Here is a 16,094-nt window from a genome sequence, read left to right as displayed (position 1 = left end):
ACACTGAGCCCACCCTTGGATGTGGATTATCCCATCCCCTGGATGTGGATAATCCAGGACCCCATCTCAAGAGCCTTACATTTAATCACACCTGCAAAGTCTCCCTTGCTACTTAACGTAACATTTCAGAGATTGGGGCATTGGGACACAGACGTCTTTGGGGGACCATTATCCTGTTTACCCCGCAGTCCCTTTCTGTGCCCACGAAAAGAGAAAACAGCAGGCCCCTGCAAGTAAGGTTCTTAATGCTTCTACCTGGAAGAGAGGTTGGCTCACATTTGCCCACATTGCAGGGTTGCTTGCTCAGGGGCCGTCTCCCAGAGCAGGTGCCCTATCCAAGTCCCATGCCAACAGAGAGGAGGTCTAATCCTCCCACGAGGAGGGGCCAGTAGCTAGTTGGATAATACTCCAAGGGACCAGGGGCAGGGGAGAGGCAAGGGAAACAGCAGGAAAGATGAAGGAGGGAGTGTCCTCTTGGCCAGGGAGCCGGGAAGAGGGAGCAGAAGTGAAAGTCTTTCTCATGGTGGAATGGCTCCTGGGATTTCCTAATGTGACCAACTTCCTCTTCTTGGAAGGGGAACACCCACTGGCGCGTTGCGGGGCTGGGCAGGCGTCGCCCGAGGGTGAGGAAGCTCTATTTCGCCACCAGGGCTTTCCGGTCCGGCTCCTGCAGCCTCGCGCGGAGCCCGCGGTGGGCATGCGGGGCCGGGGCCGGGGCCGGGGCGCTGGCACCGCGGACACACCCGGGGCTCCGCTTCCGCCCTGCGGGGTGCACGGCGCCCCCATGCCCCGCGCCCCGCCCAGCAGCGGCCTCTGTCGCCTCTCGGCCTACCTGGAAGAGCTGGAGGCGGTGGAGCTGAAGAAGTTCAAGCTGTTCCTGGGCGCCGAGGCGGAGGCGGAGGCGGGCCGGATCCCCTGGGGGCGGCTGGAGGCGGCGGGGCCCCTGGACACGGCGCAGCTGCTGGTGGCACACTGCGGGCCCGACGCGGCCTGGCCGCTGGCGCTGGGCCTCTTCCAGCGCATCAACCGGCGGGACCTGTGGGAGAAGGGCCGGAGAGAGGAGCCGGTGAGGGGTAAGGAGGCCGCCGGGCCCGGCCCTGCGGGGGCCACCACCACGCGCAGAACCCCGAACCCCGAACCCGGTGCTAGCTGCTGCCCTGGCCGCGCTCTGCCTTCGGCCCCGGCGCCCTCGCTGCCGTCCTTGCCCCCAGAACTGCCGCTTCCACCCAAACCCTGGAGGCACTTGGTCGGGCGCTGGCGCTGTCCTCCCGCACTGGGCCTGGCCCTCGCCCTCAACCACCCTGGCTGCCTTCTGCTGCGCCCTGATCTCTCCTGCTCTCCCTGATCTCTCCTACTGTGTCTTCTGTGCCGTGAGAGAATCACGATGCTGCTAACACCGACCCCTCCTCTCACGCGGCGTCCGCTGTGCAGAATGCGCTCTGCGTCCTAAGTGCTGTGCGACCCACAGGGTAATGATCACACCTGTTCTAGAGGTAAGACAAGTCAGAGGCTCAGGACGCCTGGGTGGCTCAGTGGTTGAGCATCTACCTGAAAGACCCTGGTTTGTAGCATTTGCTAATTTCCAAGGTCTAAATACTCCAGGAAGAGCTGATTTGAAATTACCAATGTGATGTAGACTTGCTTGTAATCATAGAAATTTAGCGGCATAATCTCTTGTCCTGGTGAGGTGTGATGACAAGAGGCCTCCTTAGGCCGGGTTCCAGGTGGCTCCTTCTCTCCTCTCTCCATCCTCAGATAGCACTGGAGAAGCATCCGACTGTGGGAGTATGAGACTGCCTTACACCTTTATTCAAGAGCACATAAGAGAATCAAAGTGCGGCATGCCTGGGTGGCTCAGCAGTTGAGCATTTGCCTTTGGCTCAGGGTGTGATCCTGGATTTCGGGGATCGAGTCCTGCATCAGGCTCCTTGCATGGAGCCTGCTTCTCCTTCCTCTGCCTGTGTCCCTGCCTCTTTTTCTGTGTCTCTCATGAATGAATAAATAAAATAAATCAAAGTGCTATCAGCAATAAAGACAAAAGGATAAGTATGTTCATTTATGATCTCATATCATTGTTTTACTTATAGAAGTTCTAAATACTTCTTGTAGGAAATTCAAATAATATCCTTAATAAGTATTAAGTCCCCACCCTTCTCACATTGCTCCTAAACCTTTCCCCAGCATTATAACTGATAACTTTGGTGAGCATCCTTCACCAGACTGTGTCCTTTCAGTTCATCAAAACCCCCATGGGCTGAAGCACAGCTTTTTTTCAGCTGTGTGATGCTGGAGAATCAGTGTACCTCTCCGGGCCTCTGTTGTCTCATCAGTAAGACAAAGGGATTGGACCAGCACAGTGGTTCTTGCATGTTAATGTGCTGGGAATCATCCAGACACCTTGCTATAAAAGTAGAATCCAAAATCCCGTGGTAGAGATTCTGATTCAGCAGGTTTGGGGCACCAGGAATCTGCATTTGGACTGGATGTGGGTGGCGCTCATGGCATACTTCAGAAAACACTAAGTTGGAACATCTCTGAAGTCTTTTGTCAGCTGTAATATTCACTGATTACTTTTTTTAAATTGTGGCAAAATACACATAACAAAATTATAAATGAACTGAATTATTCTAGATATGTCATAGAAGTAGAATCATAGGGGGTCCCTGGGTGGAGCCTGCTTCTCCCTCTACCTGTGTCTCTGCCTCTTTCTCTCGTTCTCTATGTCTATTGTGAATAAATAAATATAATCTTTAAAAAATTTTTAAAAAAAGAAGTAGAATCATAGAGTATCTTTTTGTGACTGGCTTATTTCACATCGCATGATGTTTTCAGTATTCATCCACGTTGTAGCCAATGTCAGTGTTTTCTTCCTCTTTAAGGCTGAATAATATTCCATCATGTGGAATACATACACTAATATATATATATATTACATTTTAATTCGTTCATCTCTCTTTTTTAAAGATGTATTTACTTATTTATTTATTAGACACACAGAGAGAGAGGCAGAGACATAGGCAGAAGGAGAAGCAGGTTCCCTGCAGGGAGCCCGATGCACGACTCAATCCCAGGACCCCAGGATCATGACTTGAGCTGAGGTAGCCTCTCAACCACTGAACCACTCAGGTGCCCTATCTCTCTCTCTTTTTTAAAGATTTTACGGCTCCCTGGGTGGCGCAGCGGTTTGGCGCCTGCCTTTGGCCCAGGGCGCGATCCTGGAGACCTGGGATCGAGTCCCACATCGGGCTCCCGGTGCAAGGAGCCTGCTTCTCCCTCTGCCTGTGTCTCTGCCTCTCTCTCTCTCTCTCTCTGTGACTATCATAAAAAAAAGTAAAATAAAGATTTTATTTATTTGAGAGAAACAGAGAGAGCACAAATATGGGGGGAGGGTCCAGAGGGAGAGGGAGAAGCAACTCCACCTAATAGGGAGCCCCACATGGGACTCGATCCCAGGACCCTGGGATCATGACCTGTGCCAAAGGCAGACATTCAACCAACTGAGCCACCAGATGCCTCAATTCATTCATCTCTTGATGAGCATCTGAGTTGCTTCTACCTTTTCGTTATTGTAAATAATGCTGTTGTTAACACAGATGTACAACTATCTCTTCGAGTTCTGCTTTCAATTATTCTGAATATATACTTGGAAATGAAATTGCTGGATCCGCTAGTAATTCTATTTTATTTTTTTTAAGATTTTATTTATTTATGCATGAGAGACCAGAGAGAGAGAGAGAGGCAGAGACACAGACAGAGGGAGAAGCAGGCTCCATGCAGGGAGCCTGATGTGGGACTCGATCCTGGGTCTCCAGAATCACACCCTGGGCTGAAGGCGGCACCAAACCACTGAACCACCGGGGCTGCCCCAGTAATTCTATTTTAATATTTTAAGGAGGGATCCCTGGGTGGCGCAGCAGTTTAGCGCTTGCCTTTGGCCCAGGGCACGATCCTGGAGACCTGGGATCAAATCCCACGTTGGGCTCCCGGTGCATGGAGCCTGCTTCTCCCTCTGCCTGTGTCTCTGCCTCTCTCTCTCTCTTTGTGTGACTATCATAAATAATAATAATAATAATAATAATATTTTAAGGAGCAGTGTTTTCCATAGTGGCTGCACCATTTTACATTCCCACTACGGAAGCACAAGGATTCCAATTTTCCCACAACCCCCACCAACACTTGTTATCTGCAGGTTTGGGGGCTTTTTCTTCATGGAAAAAGAAAGAAAGAAAGAAAGAAAACAAAACGAAAACCAACAACTCTATGCCCGACATGGGGCTTGAACTTATCACCCTGAGATCAGGAGTCCCGTGCTCCACCAACTGAGCCAGCCAGGTGCCCCCTCTGTTATGTTTGTGGTCTACTTCTGCTAGGAAGACTAGCCAAGTGGGGAAGCCTGTCCCACCAGGTGGGGGCATACCTGCCAGAGCACTGGAACTCACAGGTAGGCTTGCACTTTAGGGTCCTGTGAAGCTCAAAGATGTCCAGGAAGCACTTGGGATTTTTGACCTTACAATGCATCCACAGAAAAGCCTTTCCTGGTCACCCAAACTAAAATACTACTTTCAACCACTCTGTCATGTGCACTTGTTTATTTTAGACACAACTTTCATCATTATCTGAAGTTATACAAAGTGTTTATTATTTTTAGAAATTCAACTCCCCATGCCAAAAGTATGTAAGGTCCACGGAGCAGAGACCTTGTTTATTGCTGTGTTTCCAGTGCAAGCAAAATTTGCCTGGATAACACTGGTGCCAGTGATGCTTGGAGAGGTGGGTGGATGAGACCTGACCAAGGACTGGAGGGAGGGAATTCAAGCTAACTCACAACTTCCTGCCTGAGGGGATTTGTTGGATGGACAGAGGTGCCAATCACCATGTTGTGTACCCAGGAAGGAGAGTGGGTTATGATGAACAAGTGTTTTCAGCAGTGCTGCATGTGAGGTGACCGCCAATCATTCGGGGTATGGGTGGGCAGACAGTTATCATGTAGACAGTTTGATGTAATAGTAACTAATATGTTTTTAATTGACATATAAGTTATATTCATTTCAGGTGTGCAAAGTAGCTATTATTATTGAGAGCTAGCCAGGTATATGCTAGCTGATCTCTTAAAATGTCTCTTCCAGATACTCCACCTGGTGACCCATCCTCACTGGGGAGCCAGTCAGCATGTTCTCTGGAAGTCTTTCCTGGAGCTCTAAGAAGAGGTGAGCCATGAGCCATGTATCTTGCAGACTGCACAAGGCTACACACACCAGACTATTCAACAGAGTAGATCAAGCAAAAAAAAAAAAAAAAATTTATTTAATGTTTGCCTATAACAAGAGATCTTGACCTGGGTGGTTGCAGAGTTTATGTAACAGATTAACAACACTGTCAAAGCCCCAATTTCTTGCTGTTTCATTTGTCCTAAGACTTGTCACCTCATGGTTGCACGATGGCAACTGAACCATGCAAGTGACTTCCAAGCAGGGGAGAAAAGAGAGACAAAAAGGCTTTCTTCCTCAAGAAAGAATCATTTTATTCAGGAATAAAATCCTTTCAATAAGCTTACTCCTTCCCAGTGGTCATCGCTGTGTACCTCATTGGTCAGGACTGGGGCATATTCCCAGACCAGCCGCTGGCAACAAGGAATGAGATTGCTCACGAATGGTTTAGCCGAACTGTTCTTCATCCTCTGGGGCTTATGAAAGGAACAGCATTCACTGGAATCAAGGGATCAGCACCCATTACCTTAATAGAATCAGGATTGTTGGCAAAGAAGAAATGACTGTGGGCTGCTGGAAAGACGGCACCACTGTTAACTATAATACAAATAATTCTGGACACCTTTCAAGGCATCTTAATGCACTGGGCATAGCACATGGTCAATATATGGTAACTCCATCTTTATTCTCATCATTATGTTAAGCTTTTCTAGTTTCCAAATATTCCCTGTGTCTCAAAATAAGAACACTTTCTCTACAGGAAAGACTAAGACTTTCACAAAATCCGAATATTACTGTCCCAATTATCTTTGTTCAACTGAAAAATGCTTTCTACATGAAATAGAATCACAGTTGACAAAAGAGAAGTACAACTGACATATTTTTGAACCTAGAATTAGTATTTATCAATACACATTAAGGGAGCTAATAAAATAATTTTATCAACCAATGAATGGATAAACAGAATATGGTGTGTATATATATATATATATGTATGTATACATGTATATACATATATATATACACACAATGGAATATTATTCAGACTCAAAAAGGAATGAAATTCTGATACTTGCTACAGCATGGGCATACTTTGAAAACATGATGCTAAGTCAAATGCGCCAACATAAAAAGACAGATATGGTGTGATTCCTCTTACATGAAGTACCAAAAGTAGACATGAGACAGAAAGTGGAACAGTGGCTGCCAGGGGCTGGGTAGGGGAAGGAATAAGGAGTTAGTGCTTAGTAGGCATACAGTTTCTGTTGAAGATGAGCAAAGTTCTGGAAATGGATAGTGGTGATGATTACATAGCTTTGTGAATGCACATGATGTCACCAAATCCATCAAACGCTTAAAAATGGTAAAAATGCTAAGTTTTACGTTACATATATTTTACTATAATTAAAAATAAAAGGGTACATGCATTCCTTTCGAGAGAGTGCTGAGCTCAAATTTAGATCTCTTTTTTAACCTTCCTTTGGCCAGATTTTTTTTTTTAAGATTTTATTTATTTATTCATGAGAGACACACAGAGAGAGGCAGGGATATATACAGAGGGAGAAGCAGTTTCCCTGCAGGCAACCTGATGTGGGACTTGATCCTGGAACTTCAGGATCATGTCCTGAGACGAAGGCAGATGCTCAGCTGATGAACCACCCAGGTGTCCCCCTTTGGCCAGATATTACAGGCCTCTGGTGACATCCAAATACAAAAGGATACATTTTTGTCTGGACCAGGGTTCCTCCACCTGGGCACCATTGGCAATTTGGGCTGGATCATTCTTTATTGTGGGGTGTCCTGGGCACTGTAGGATGTTGAATAGCATCCCTGGCCTCCACCCACTAGATGGTAGTAGCCTGCCCCTCACCCCTATTTGTTACAGCCAAAAATATCTCCAGACCTTACCAGAAATGCCCTGGGGGACGTGTGTGTAAACACAATCACCTTGGTGAGCACTGCTGTTCTAGATTATGCATTCACTTCTATACCAAGTAGATTTCCCTAAGACTTTAAGCACAGGACTTATAGAACGAGTAAGTTCTCTAAACTGCTTTCTCAAACTTTTTTTTTTTTTTAAGATTTAATTTATTCATGAGAGACACAGAGACATGTACAGACATAGGCAGAGGGAGAAGCAGGATCCCTATGTGGAGTCCTATGCAGGACTCGATCCGGGGACTCTGGAATCACAAACCCAAGCCAAAGGCAGATGCTCAACCACTGAGCCACCCAGGTGCCCTGCCTTCTCACACTTAAATGTGCATGCAAATCATAAAGCAGTCTTGTTAGAAATGTGGTTTCTGATTCAGTAGGTGGGGAGTGGGGCTCACTTTTGCATTTCCCACCAGCTCCTTGTGAACCCACATTGGATTTCAGTGTCTCTTCACCGGGAGGACCCAAGTGAACCAGTGGCAGAGACTGACACCTTCCTCTAGGTGCCCTTGTGGTCTTCCAGCAGCTCCTGGGCGTGGGCCCCCGTTTGAGTAGCAAGAATAGTGCCTCAGGACAGTCCTCATGTTAGTACCTCTGCTTCTCAAGAAAAGGGAAGATCTTTATAGAGAAATACCAAGGTTCCCAGGCTCCATCCAGAAAACTGTCCCAAGGATATTGCAGAACAAACAGACACTAGATTGAGGTTTGCTTTAACTCATGAATCCGTGCACAATTGCTGACGAGTCTCCCACGGACCCCTCATTCCTCTCCGTTAGATCCCCGGGAAACGTACAGGGACTATGTTCGCAGGAAGTTCCGGCTGATGGAAGACCGCAACGCACGCCTAGGAGAATGCGTCAACCTCAGCCACAGGTACACCCGCCTCCTCCTGGTGAAGGAACACTCAAATCCCATGTGGGCCCAGCAGAAGCTTCTGGACACAGGCTGGGGGCAGGCGAGAACCGTGGGACACCAGGCCAGCTTCATCCAGATGGAGACCCTCTTCGAGCCCGACGAGGAGCGCCCCGAGCCGCCGCGCACCGTGGTCCTGCAGGGAGCAGCCGGGATGGGCAAGTCCATGCTGGCCCACAAGGTGATGCTGGACTGGGCCGACGGGAGGCTCTTCCAGGACAGGTTTGATTACCTCTTCTACATCAACTGCAGGAAGATGAACCAGAGCACTGCGGAGCAGAGCGCCCAGGATCTCATCTCCAGCTGCTGGCCTGAGCCCAGCGTACCCCTCCAGGAGCTTGTCCGAGTCCCTGAGCGCCTCCTCTTCATCATTGATGGCTTCCATGAGCTAAAACCCTCTTTCCACGACCCTCAGGGCCCCTGGTGCCTCTGCTGGGAGGAGAAACGGCCCACAGAGCTTCTTCTCAGCAGCCTGATTCGGAAGAAGCTGCTGCCTGAGCTGTCTGTGCTCATCACCATCAGGCCCACGGCTTTGGAGAAACTCCACCGCTTGCTGGAGCACCCCAGGCATGTGGAGATCCTGGGCTTCTCTGAGGCAGAAAGGAAGGAGTACTTCTATAAGTATTTCCACAATGCAGAGCAGGCCGGTCAAGTCTTCAATTTCATCAGGGACAATGAGCCCCTCTTCACTCTATGCTTTGTCCCCATGGTGTGCTGGGTGGTTTGTACCTGCCTCAAGCAGCAGTTGGAGGATGGGGGGCTTCTAAGACAGACATCCAGGACCACCACAGCAGTGTACATGCTCTACCTCTTGAGTCTGATGCAGCCCAAGCCAGGGAGCCCAATCCTCCAGTCCCCACCCAACCAGAGAGGGCTGTGCTCTTTGGCGGCAGATGGCCTCTGGAATCAGAAAATCCTATTTGAGGAGCAGGACCTCCGGAAGCATGGCCTAGATGGGGCAGATGTCTCTTCCTTCCTCAACATGAACATCTTCCAGAAGGATATCAACTGTGAAAAGTTCTACAGCTTCATCCACTTGAGCTTCCAGGAATTCTTTGCTGCCATGTACTATATCCTGGATCTTGAGGAGAGCAGGTCCAGCCCAGAGCACAATGTGACACGGCTGTTAGCTGAGTACGAGTTTTCAGAAAGGAGCTTCTTGGCACTCACTGTCCGTTTCCTGTTTGGACTTCTGAATGAGGAGACAAGGAGCTACCTGGAGAAGAGTCTTTGCTGGAAGGTCTCACCTCACGTCAAGGTGGAGCTGCTGGAGTGGATCCAAAGGAAAGCTCAGAGCGAGGGTTCCACTCTGCAGCAGGGCTCCTTGGAGCTCTTCAGCTGTCTGTATGAGATCCAGGAGGAGGATTTCATCCAACAGGCCCTGAGCCCCTTCCAAGTGGTCGTGGTCAGCAACATTGCCACCAAGATGGAGCACATGATTTCCTCCTTTTGTGTGAAGAACTGTAGGAGTGCCCTGGTGCTGCACTTGCATGGGGCTGCCTACAGCCCAGATGAAGACGATGGGGGGAGATGGGCTTCAGGGCCCCAGATGCTACCGACACAGATGTAAGTACTCAACGGGGCTCACTCTCCAAGTTTCTGCTCTCCACCATGTTCATATTCTCAACTGGGGTTGATTTTGCCCCCACCCCCAGGAGATATTGGCACTATCTAGAGATATGTTGAGTTTTCATAATGAGGAGATGTGGGGCACTATGGCTTTTGGAGGGTTAGGCCAGGGATTCTGTAAGATACCCCACAGTGCCCAGGATGGCCTCCCACAATAGATGATGGTCTGGCCCCCAAATGTCAACATTGTCCAGGTTAGTGTCCTGCATTTAAACAGTACTCATTTGGACTAAACTGGGGCTATGGTCAAGGAAATTGTATCCAGCCAACAAATATTATCAAGGGTGCTTTTCTGAAGTGCATAGTGTGACCAGGCACCTGCCAGCACAGACATCCTAATGGGAAGAGAGACAAGGAACAGTAAATAAATAAACAAGCAAACCAGAAGGGGAAAAAAAGGCTCATTTAGGTAATTTCAGGAGGAGAGAACTATTACAATGAAAATAAAACAGGGTGCAGTAAGAGACAGTGATATGGAGGGTTGGGTGGTATCAAGAGGAGATAGAGGAAGGAATCTTTGAGGAAGTGACTCTTTTGGCTTTTTGGCTAAGATTTTGTGTTGGTTTGGGTTCCCCAAGAAGTCATCTTAGATGCAAAAATTTGAATGTAAGTAACATCCAGGAGAAGAAAATCGTCCTTTTTCTTTCTACCTTTTTAGATCTTGTATGGAGGCCTGTATATTAAACTGAAAAGGGGGTGGCTCAGCGGTTGAGGGTCTGCCTTCGGCCCAGGGCCTGATCCTGGAGACCGGGGATTGAGTCCCATGTCGGGCTCCCTGCATGGAGCCTGCTTCTCCCTCTGCCTGTGTCTCTGCCTCTCTCTCTCTCTCTCTCTCTCTCTCTCTCTGTCTCTCATGAATAAATAAATAAAATCCTTTAAAAATTTTAAAAAATAAAAAATAAACTGAAAAGAGACAGATTAACAGAGAAAAACAAAGATGTTATTAGATCTTTCTTAGTTCTGAGGTACCTGGTTGGTTCAGTCGGTAGAGCATGCAACTTTTTGATCTCAGGGTCATGCATTCAAGCCCCACATTGGGCATTTAAAAAAAGGAGTTTATTAATTCATCTGCACTTGTACTTGGGAATACCCAGAGATGAGTAACTCAAAGGGATGGTTAGAACCTGGGCTTTTATAGCATTCTAACAGAAGAACAGTATATTTTTTTAGAGCATCGGCAAGACAAAAGAAAGGGACACTGAGTTTCTAAGGAGGTTAGTTGTGAGAAGGCAGAAATATGGGGGAAACTAATGGGCTGAGGTGTGTTTGTGCAGGTCTGTCTTAGAGCTGTAGTGGGAGAAAATTCTCTTCTCTCTTTGGGTCTCTGGCTCGGCCTAAGAATTTTTTTTTTTTAAATTTTATTTATTTATGATAGTCACACATTGAGAGAGAGAGAGACAGAGAGGCAGAGACATAGGCAGAGGGAGAAGCAGGCTCCATGCACCAGGAGCCCGACATGGGATTCGATCCTGAGGCTCCAGGATCGTGCCCTGGGCCAAAGGCAGGTGCTAAACCGCTGCGCCACCCAGGGATCCCTCGGCCTAAGAATTAAATTGACAGGGGCGTCTGGGTGGCTTAGTAGTTGAGTGTCTGCCTTCAGCTCAGAACGTGATCCTGGGGTCCTGGGATCAAGTCCCGCATCAGGCTGCCTGCAGGGAACCTGCTTCTCCCTCTGCCTGTGTCTCTGCCTCTCTCTGTGTGTCTCATAAATAAATAAAATCTTTAAAAAAATTTTAAATTGGCCTATGATAAACAAACAAACAAACAAACAAACTGACATGATAGATTCACAGGAGAAAAGCAGGCACATTTTATTGAATTTTCACATGTCCTTGGAGCCTGTACCAGAGCAGGAAGCACTCAAACATTTTGATAAAAAAAACAATCAGCCTGTAAAGAATTGACAGGCCACCTAAGGACATATCAGGCTGAATTTTGAATTAGCATATAATGCCATTAACAGAGCTGTATTAAAGTATCTCTGACATTAGGGATCCCTGGAAGCTCAGAGGGTTAGAGCCTGCCTTTGGCCCAGGGTATGATCCTGGAGTCCCAGGATTGAGTCCCACATTGGGCTCCCTGCATGGAGCCTGCTTCAGTTCTCTCTCTCTCTCTCTCTCTCTCCCTCCCCCTCTGTGTCTCTCATGAATAAATAAATAAAGTCTTTAAAATAAAGTATCTCTGAAATTAGAGGCACCTGGGTAGCTTAGTTGGTTAAGCATCTGACTCTTGATTTCGGCTCAGGTCATCATCTCAAGGTCCTGGGATTGAACCTCATGTTGGGCTCCCCACTCTGTGAGGAGTCTGCTTATCTCTCTCTCATTCTGCTCCTCCTCCACCTCCCTCCCTCCCCCCCCCCATAAATAAATAAATAAATAAATCTTTTAAGAAAAATAAATAAAAGATCTCTGAAATTAGGGGCGCCTGGCTGGCTCAGTCAGTGGAACATGTGACTCTTGATCTTGGGGTCATGACTTTGAGCCCCACACTGGGCATAGTTTACTTAAAAAAAAAAAAAAGAAAAGAATTGACAAGACAAAGGGCTTTGAGGTGGGGGGACAGTACATGGTGAACAAATACCGAGGTTGTTTATGTAGACTTCTTGGCCTGGAATTCACTCCCTAGTGATCAGGATGCCTCCCTTTCTTCTGGGACAGGAAGGAGACTCTTCACAGGGGAGATTGACCTGTTCTCAGGGAAGAAGCGCCAGATGGTGGTGGGGTAGGGGGTCAGTGATCATCCTGCCTCTGCCACTTTCTCAGACTCCTTCAGCTCAAGACATTTAAGAAGCCATCTCTTGGGCTAGTGTGTTCTGAACCCCTCTGGCGTGAAATTTCCATCTTCATGGCCATAAAACTTCCCCAGGAGAGGGGATTTGTGGCATCCCTCACTTTCAGATAACAGAAGTTCTGGAAAGGCTTCTTTCTGCACCTCGGTTGCCGTTGTTGTTGTTGTTGTTGTTGTTGTTGTTTTTTAAAGGTTTTTTATTTCTTTATTCATGAGAGACACAGAGAGAGGTAGAGACATAGGCAGAGGGAGAAGCAGGTTCCCCACAGGGAGCCTGATGTGGGACTTGATCCCAGGACTCCGGGATCCCTTCCTGAGGCAAAGGCAGACACTGAACCACTAAGCCACCTAGGTGCCCTCCTTTGCCTTAAACTCAAAATAATCCTTATGCCATCGTGGCATATTTGGGGATGTCAGATTCTGGCCACACAGAGCACTTTCTTTGGGAGGTAATCCCAGAAAGTAGAGAAGACAAGGAAGGAAGGCAGCCAACAGAGAGAACATCATCCGCTGGTCACTAATGGGACCCAGAGGTACTTCCCACCCGCTCCTTGGGACAGGGGAGCAGGGGTCTTGAGTTGTACATGAGTCAGGTTGGGGCATTGGCCCCCAGGGTCTCCCAGGCCACTAATGTCAGCTTTTGACCTCAGTGAGGAGGTGACTCAGTCATGTGAAAATTTAGGAAGGAGAGGCATCCTAGGGCCAGGGGTACAGGCAGTAGGGACAGGATGCATGGACATCCCGCTCTGACTAGAGGCTTATTTCCAGTTACCACTCTGCCTGGCTCTTCACGACTCTTCGTCCCACGTGGAGGCACAATTCTGGTGACCAGGTTCCTCCCAGACCTAGTTGCCGTTAATGTGCACTAAATGTGGGGCCATGTACCCAGGACTTTCAGCTACCATGCTCCAGGATACAAGAGGGGAGTGAAGATCAGTAGCCTGGGGTTTGATCCTGACGCTGCTGCTCACTAGCTGTGTGGCTTTGCCCATCACCTCTGTTCATCAAGTCTCAATGTTTCTGTGCAGAAAATGGAATTTCAACTCCTACCTTTTGGGGTTCATTGTGAAGGCTCAACACTGAGTTGTGTGCAGGGTCAGAAGCCAACAAATGTTAGATGTCATTTTTTAGATGACATTTTCATGACTGTGTAGACACTTTAAGTACAATGATTTGTTAGTCCTACAGCTCTATTGTGGTTAAAGTCACTTAATGTTATATATATAAATATCATGGGGCACCTGGGCGGCTCAGTGGTTGAGCATCTGCTTTTGGCTCAGGTCGTGATTCCAGGGCCCTGGGATCAAGTCCCACATCAGGGTCCCCACAGGAAGCCTGCTTCTCCCTCTGCCTATGTCTCTGTCTGTCTCTCCCAAATAAATACATAAAGGGATCCCTGGGTGGCCAGTGTTTTAGTGCCTGCCTTCAGCCCAGGGTGTGATCCTGGAGTCCCGGGATCAAGTCCCACGTCGGGCTCCCTACATGGAGCCTGCTTCTCCCTCTGCCTGTATCTCTGCCCCTCTCTCTCTGTGTGTCTCTCATGAATAAATAAATAAAATATTTTTTAAAATAATAATAATAAATTTTAAAAATAAATAAAGTAAAAAAAAAACACACACATAAATGGAGAGAACAGTATTTACTGATAATCTCCCCTGTGAGCTCATCATGTAGCCTTACCACGTAGCCACATTTGGCCATAAATTGACCTATCACCCTCTACTCTTTTTTTTTTTTTTAAGATTTTATGTATTTATTCATGAAAGATACCCAGAGAGAGAGAGAGAGGCAGAAACAGGCTCCATGCACGAAGCCAGATGTGGGACTCGATCCCAGGACTCTGGGATCACTCCCTGAGCCAAAAGCAGACGCTCAACCACTGAGCAACCCAGATGTCCCTATCACCCTCTACTCTTGCTTTTCTCTCTTTCTCTCTCAAACATTTTATTTTTTTATTTTAATTTTTTTTTAAGTTTTATTTATTTATTCATGAGAGACACACAGAGAGAGAGAGAGAGAGGCAGGGACACAGGCAGTGGGAGAAGCAGGCTCCATGCAGGGAGCCCAACGCGGGACTCGATCCCAGGACTCCAGGACCACACCCTGGGCTCTAAAGGCAGGAGCTCAACTGCTGAGCCACCTGGGCGTCCCTCAAACATTTTATTTTTTAAAAATTTTAATTAAAAAAAATTTTTTAATTTACATTCAATTAATTAACATATAATATGTTAATGGTGTCAGAGGTAGAGGTCAGCGATTCATTGGTCTTACTCTTTCAAATATATTTTTTTAAAGATTTTATTCATGATAGACATACATGCACACACACACACACACACACACACACAGGGGCAGAGACACAGGCAGAGGGAGAAGCAGGCTTCATGCAGAGAACCTGATGCAGGACTCGATCCCCGAACTTCAGGATCATGCCCTGGGCTAAAAGTAGGTACTAAACCGCTGAGCCACCCAGGGATCCCTTCTCTCAAATATTTTAAAGCAAATCTGAGTCAAGTCATTTCACCCACATGGCACCAGATACTCACCTACTGCTGAACTAAGTCGTTCAACATTGATCCCTAACAGAGAAGGATGTTGTTTCCCCATGAGCACCGTGGCTTCACCCCAGCTAACGGTTTCCTGACATCTGATACCCAGGCAATACCTGCATACAGGTGCACCCAGGTATCTCTATCAGCACTGCTGTGTTCCAGCCAGCATCCAGGCCCTGTGCACACATGGTATTTTCTTGATACATCTCTTAATCTCTATCTCTCTCTCTCTTTTCTACAGTAGCTCCATTCTGACTCTTTGTTCCATGACCATGTCTTGTTGAGGAGCTGGGCATTTGTCTTTAGTATGTGATCACCTTTGCTAGGGGTATTTTCAGCTTCGTGCACCAGACAGCTACTTTCTTTTGCAAATACTCCATTCTGCCATCGAAGCAGTAAGCAACGTAGAAAAACACCTTGCCTAGTGGACATGCTTGTGTTCCAATAGAACCATTTAGGAAGATCCGGCTCCAAGGCTGTGGTTAGCCCACCCCCACCCAAGGACACCCACAGGCAGGCTAAGTGCTCCGTCCCATTTCCAGTCTCCTGAGGGACGTTGGACAAGCCCCCAGGGTCATTCAGATGATAAAATAAAGATGACAGGGGCTTCTGGAGGGTTCAGTTGGTAGAGTGTGCAACTCTTGATTTCAGCGTTGGGAGTTCAAGCCTTGCATTGGGCGTGGGGCCTACTTAAAAAATGTAAAAAATAAAGATGACAAGATGCTTCATAAATTGTGAGGTGACACATGATTCCCCACATAATCATTGTACAGTGGTTGGTTTGACTAGGCTTTGTCCTGTCTCTCCTTCTTGCAGACCCGAGAAGAACGTTTTGCCAGATGCCTACAGCAAACAGCTTGCTGCCGCTCTGAGCACCAACCCGAATCTGACAGAGCTGGTTTTGTACCGCAATGCGTTGGGCAGCCGGGGGGTGAGGCTGCTGTGTCAGGGGCTCAGACACCCCAGCTGCAAACTTCAGAACCTGAGGTGAGTCCAGGCAAGTCTGCACCCTGTCCTCAGGGGGCTCTGTCAGAAGGAATATATAGTGGTGTGTGTTCCTGCTGGCACACTC

The 16,094-nt window shown here is 47.7% G+C and overlaps 1 protein-coding gene across 3 annotated transcripts in view; it reads left to right on the top strand.

Moving 5' to 3' along the window:
- Nucleotides 1-627: 627 nt before the first annotated feature.
- NLRP12 (NLR family pyrin domain containing 12) overlaps nt 628-16,094 on the top strand; it is a 32,786-nt gene continuing 17,319 nt past the window's right edge. For all 3 annotated transcript variants that reach the window (XM_041735113.1, XM_041735105.1, XM_041735120.1), the window contains exons 1-4: nt 628-1,073; nt 5,127-5,207; nt 7,919-9,620; nt 15,839-16,009. In XM_041735113.1, the coding sequence (XP_041591047.1) occupies nt 698-1,073; nt 5,127-5,207; nt 7,919-9,620; nt 15,839-16,009 (2,330 nt within the window). In that variant the 5' untranslated portion in view covers nt 628-697. The remainder of the gene's footprint in view (nt 1,074-5,126; nt 5,208-7,918; nt 9,621-15,838; nt 16,010-16,094) is intronic.

Source organism: Vulpes lagopus, chromosome 2, assembly GCF_018345385.1.
Source record: "Vulpes lagopus strain Blue_001 chromosome 2, ASM1834538v1, whole genome shotgun sequence".
Classification (NCBI taxonomy): Eukaryota; Metazoa; Chordata; class Mammalia; order Carnivora; family Canidae; genus Vulpes; species Vulpes lagopus.
Note: the sequence above shows the minus strand (reverse complement) of the source record. Positions and strands in the feature narration are given on the sequence as shown.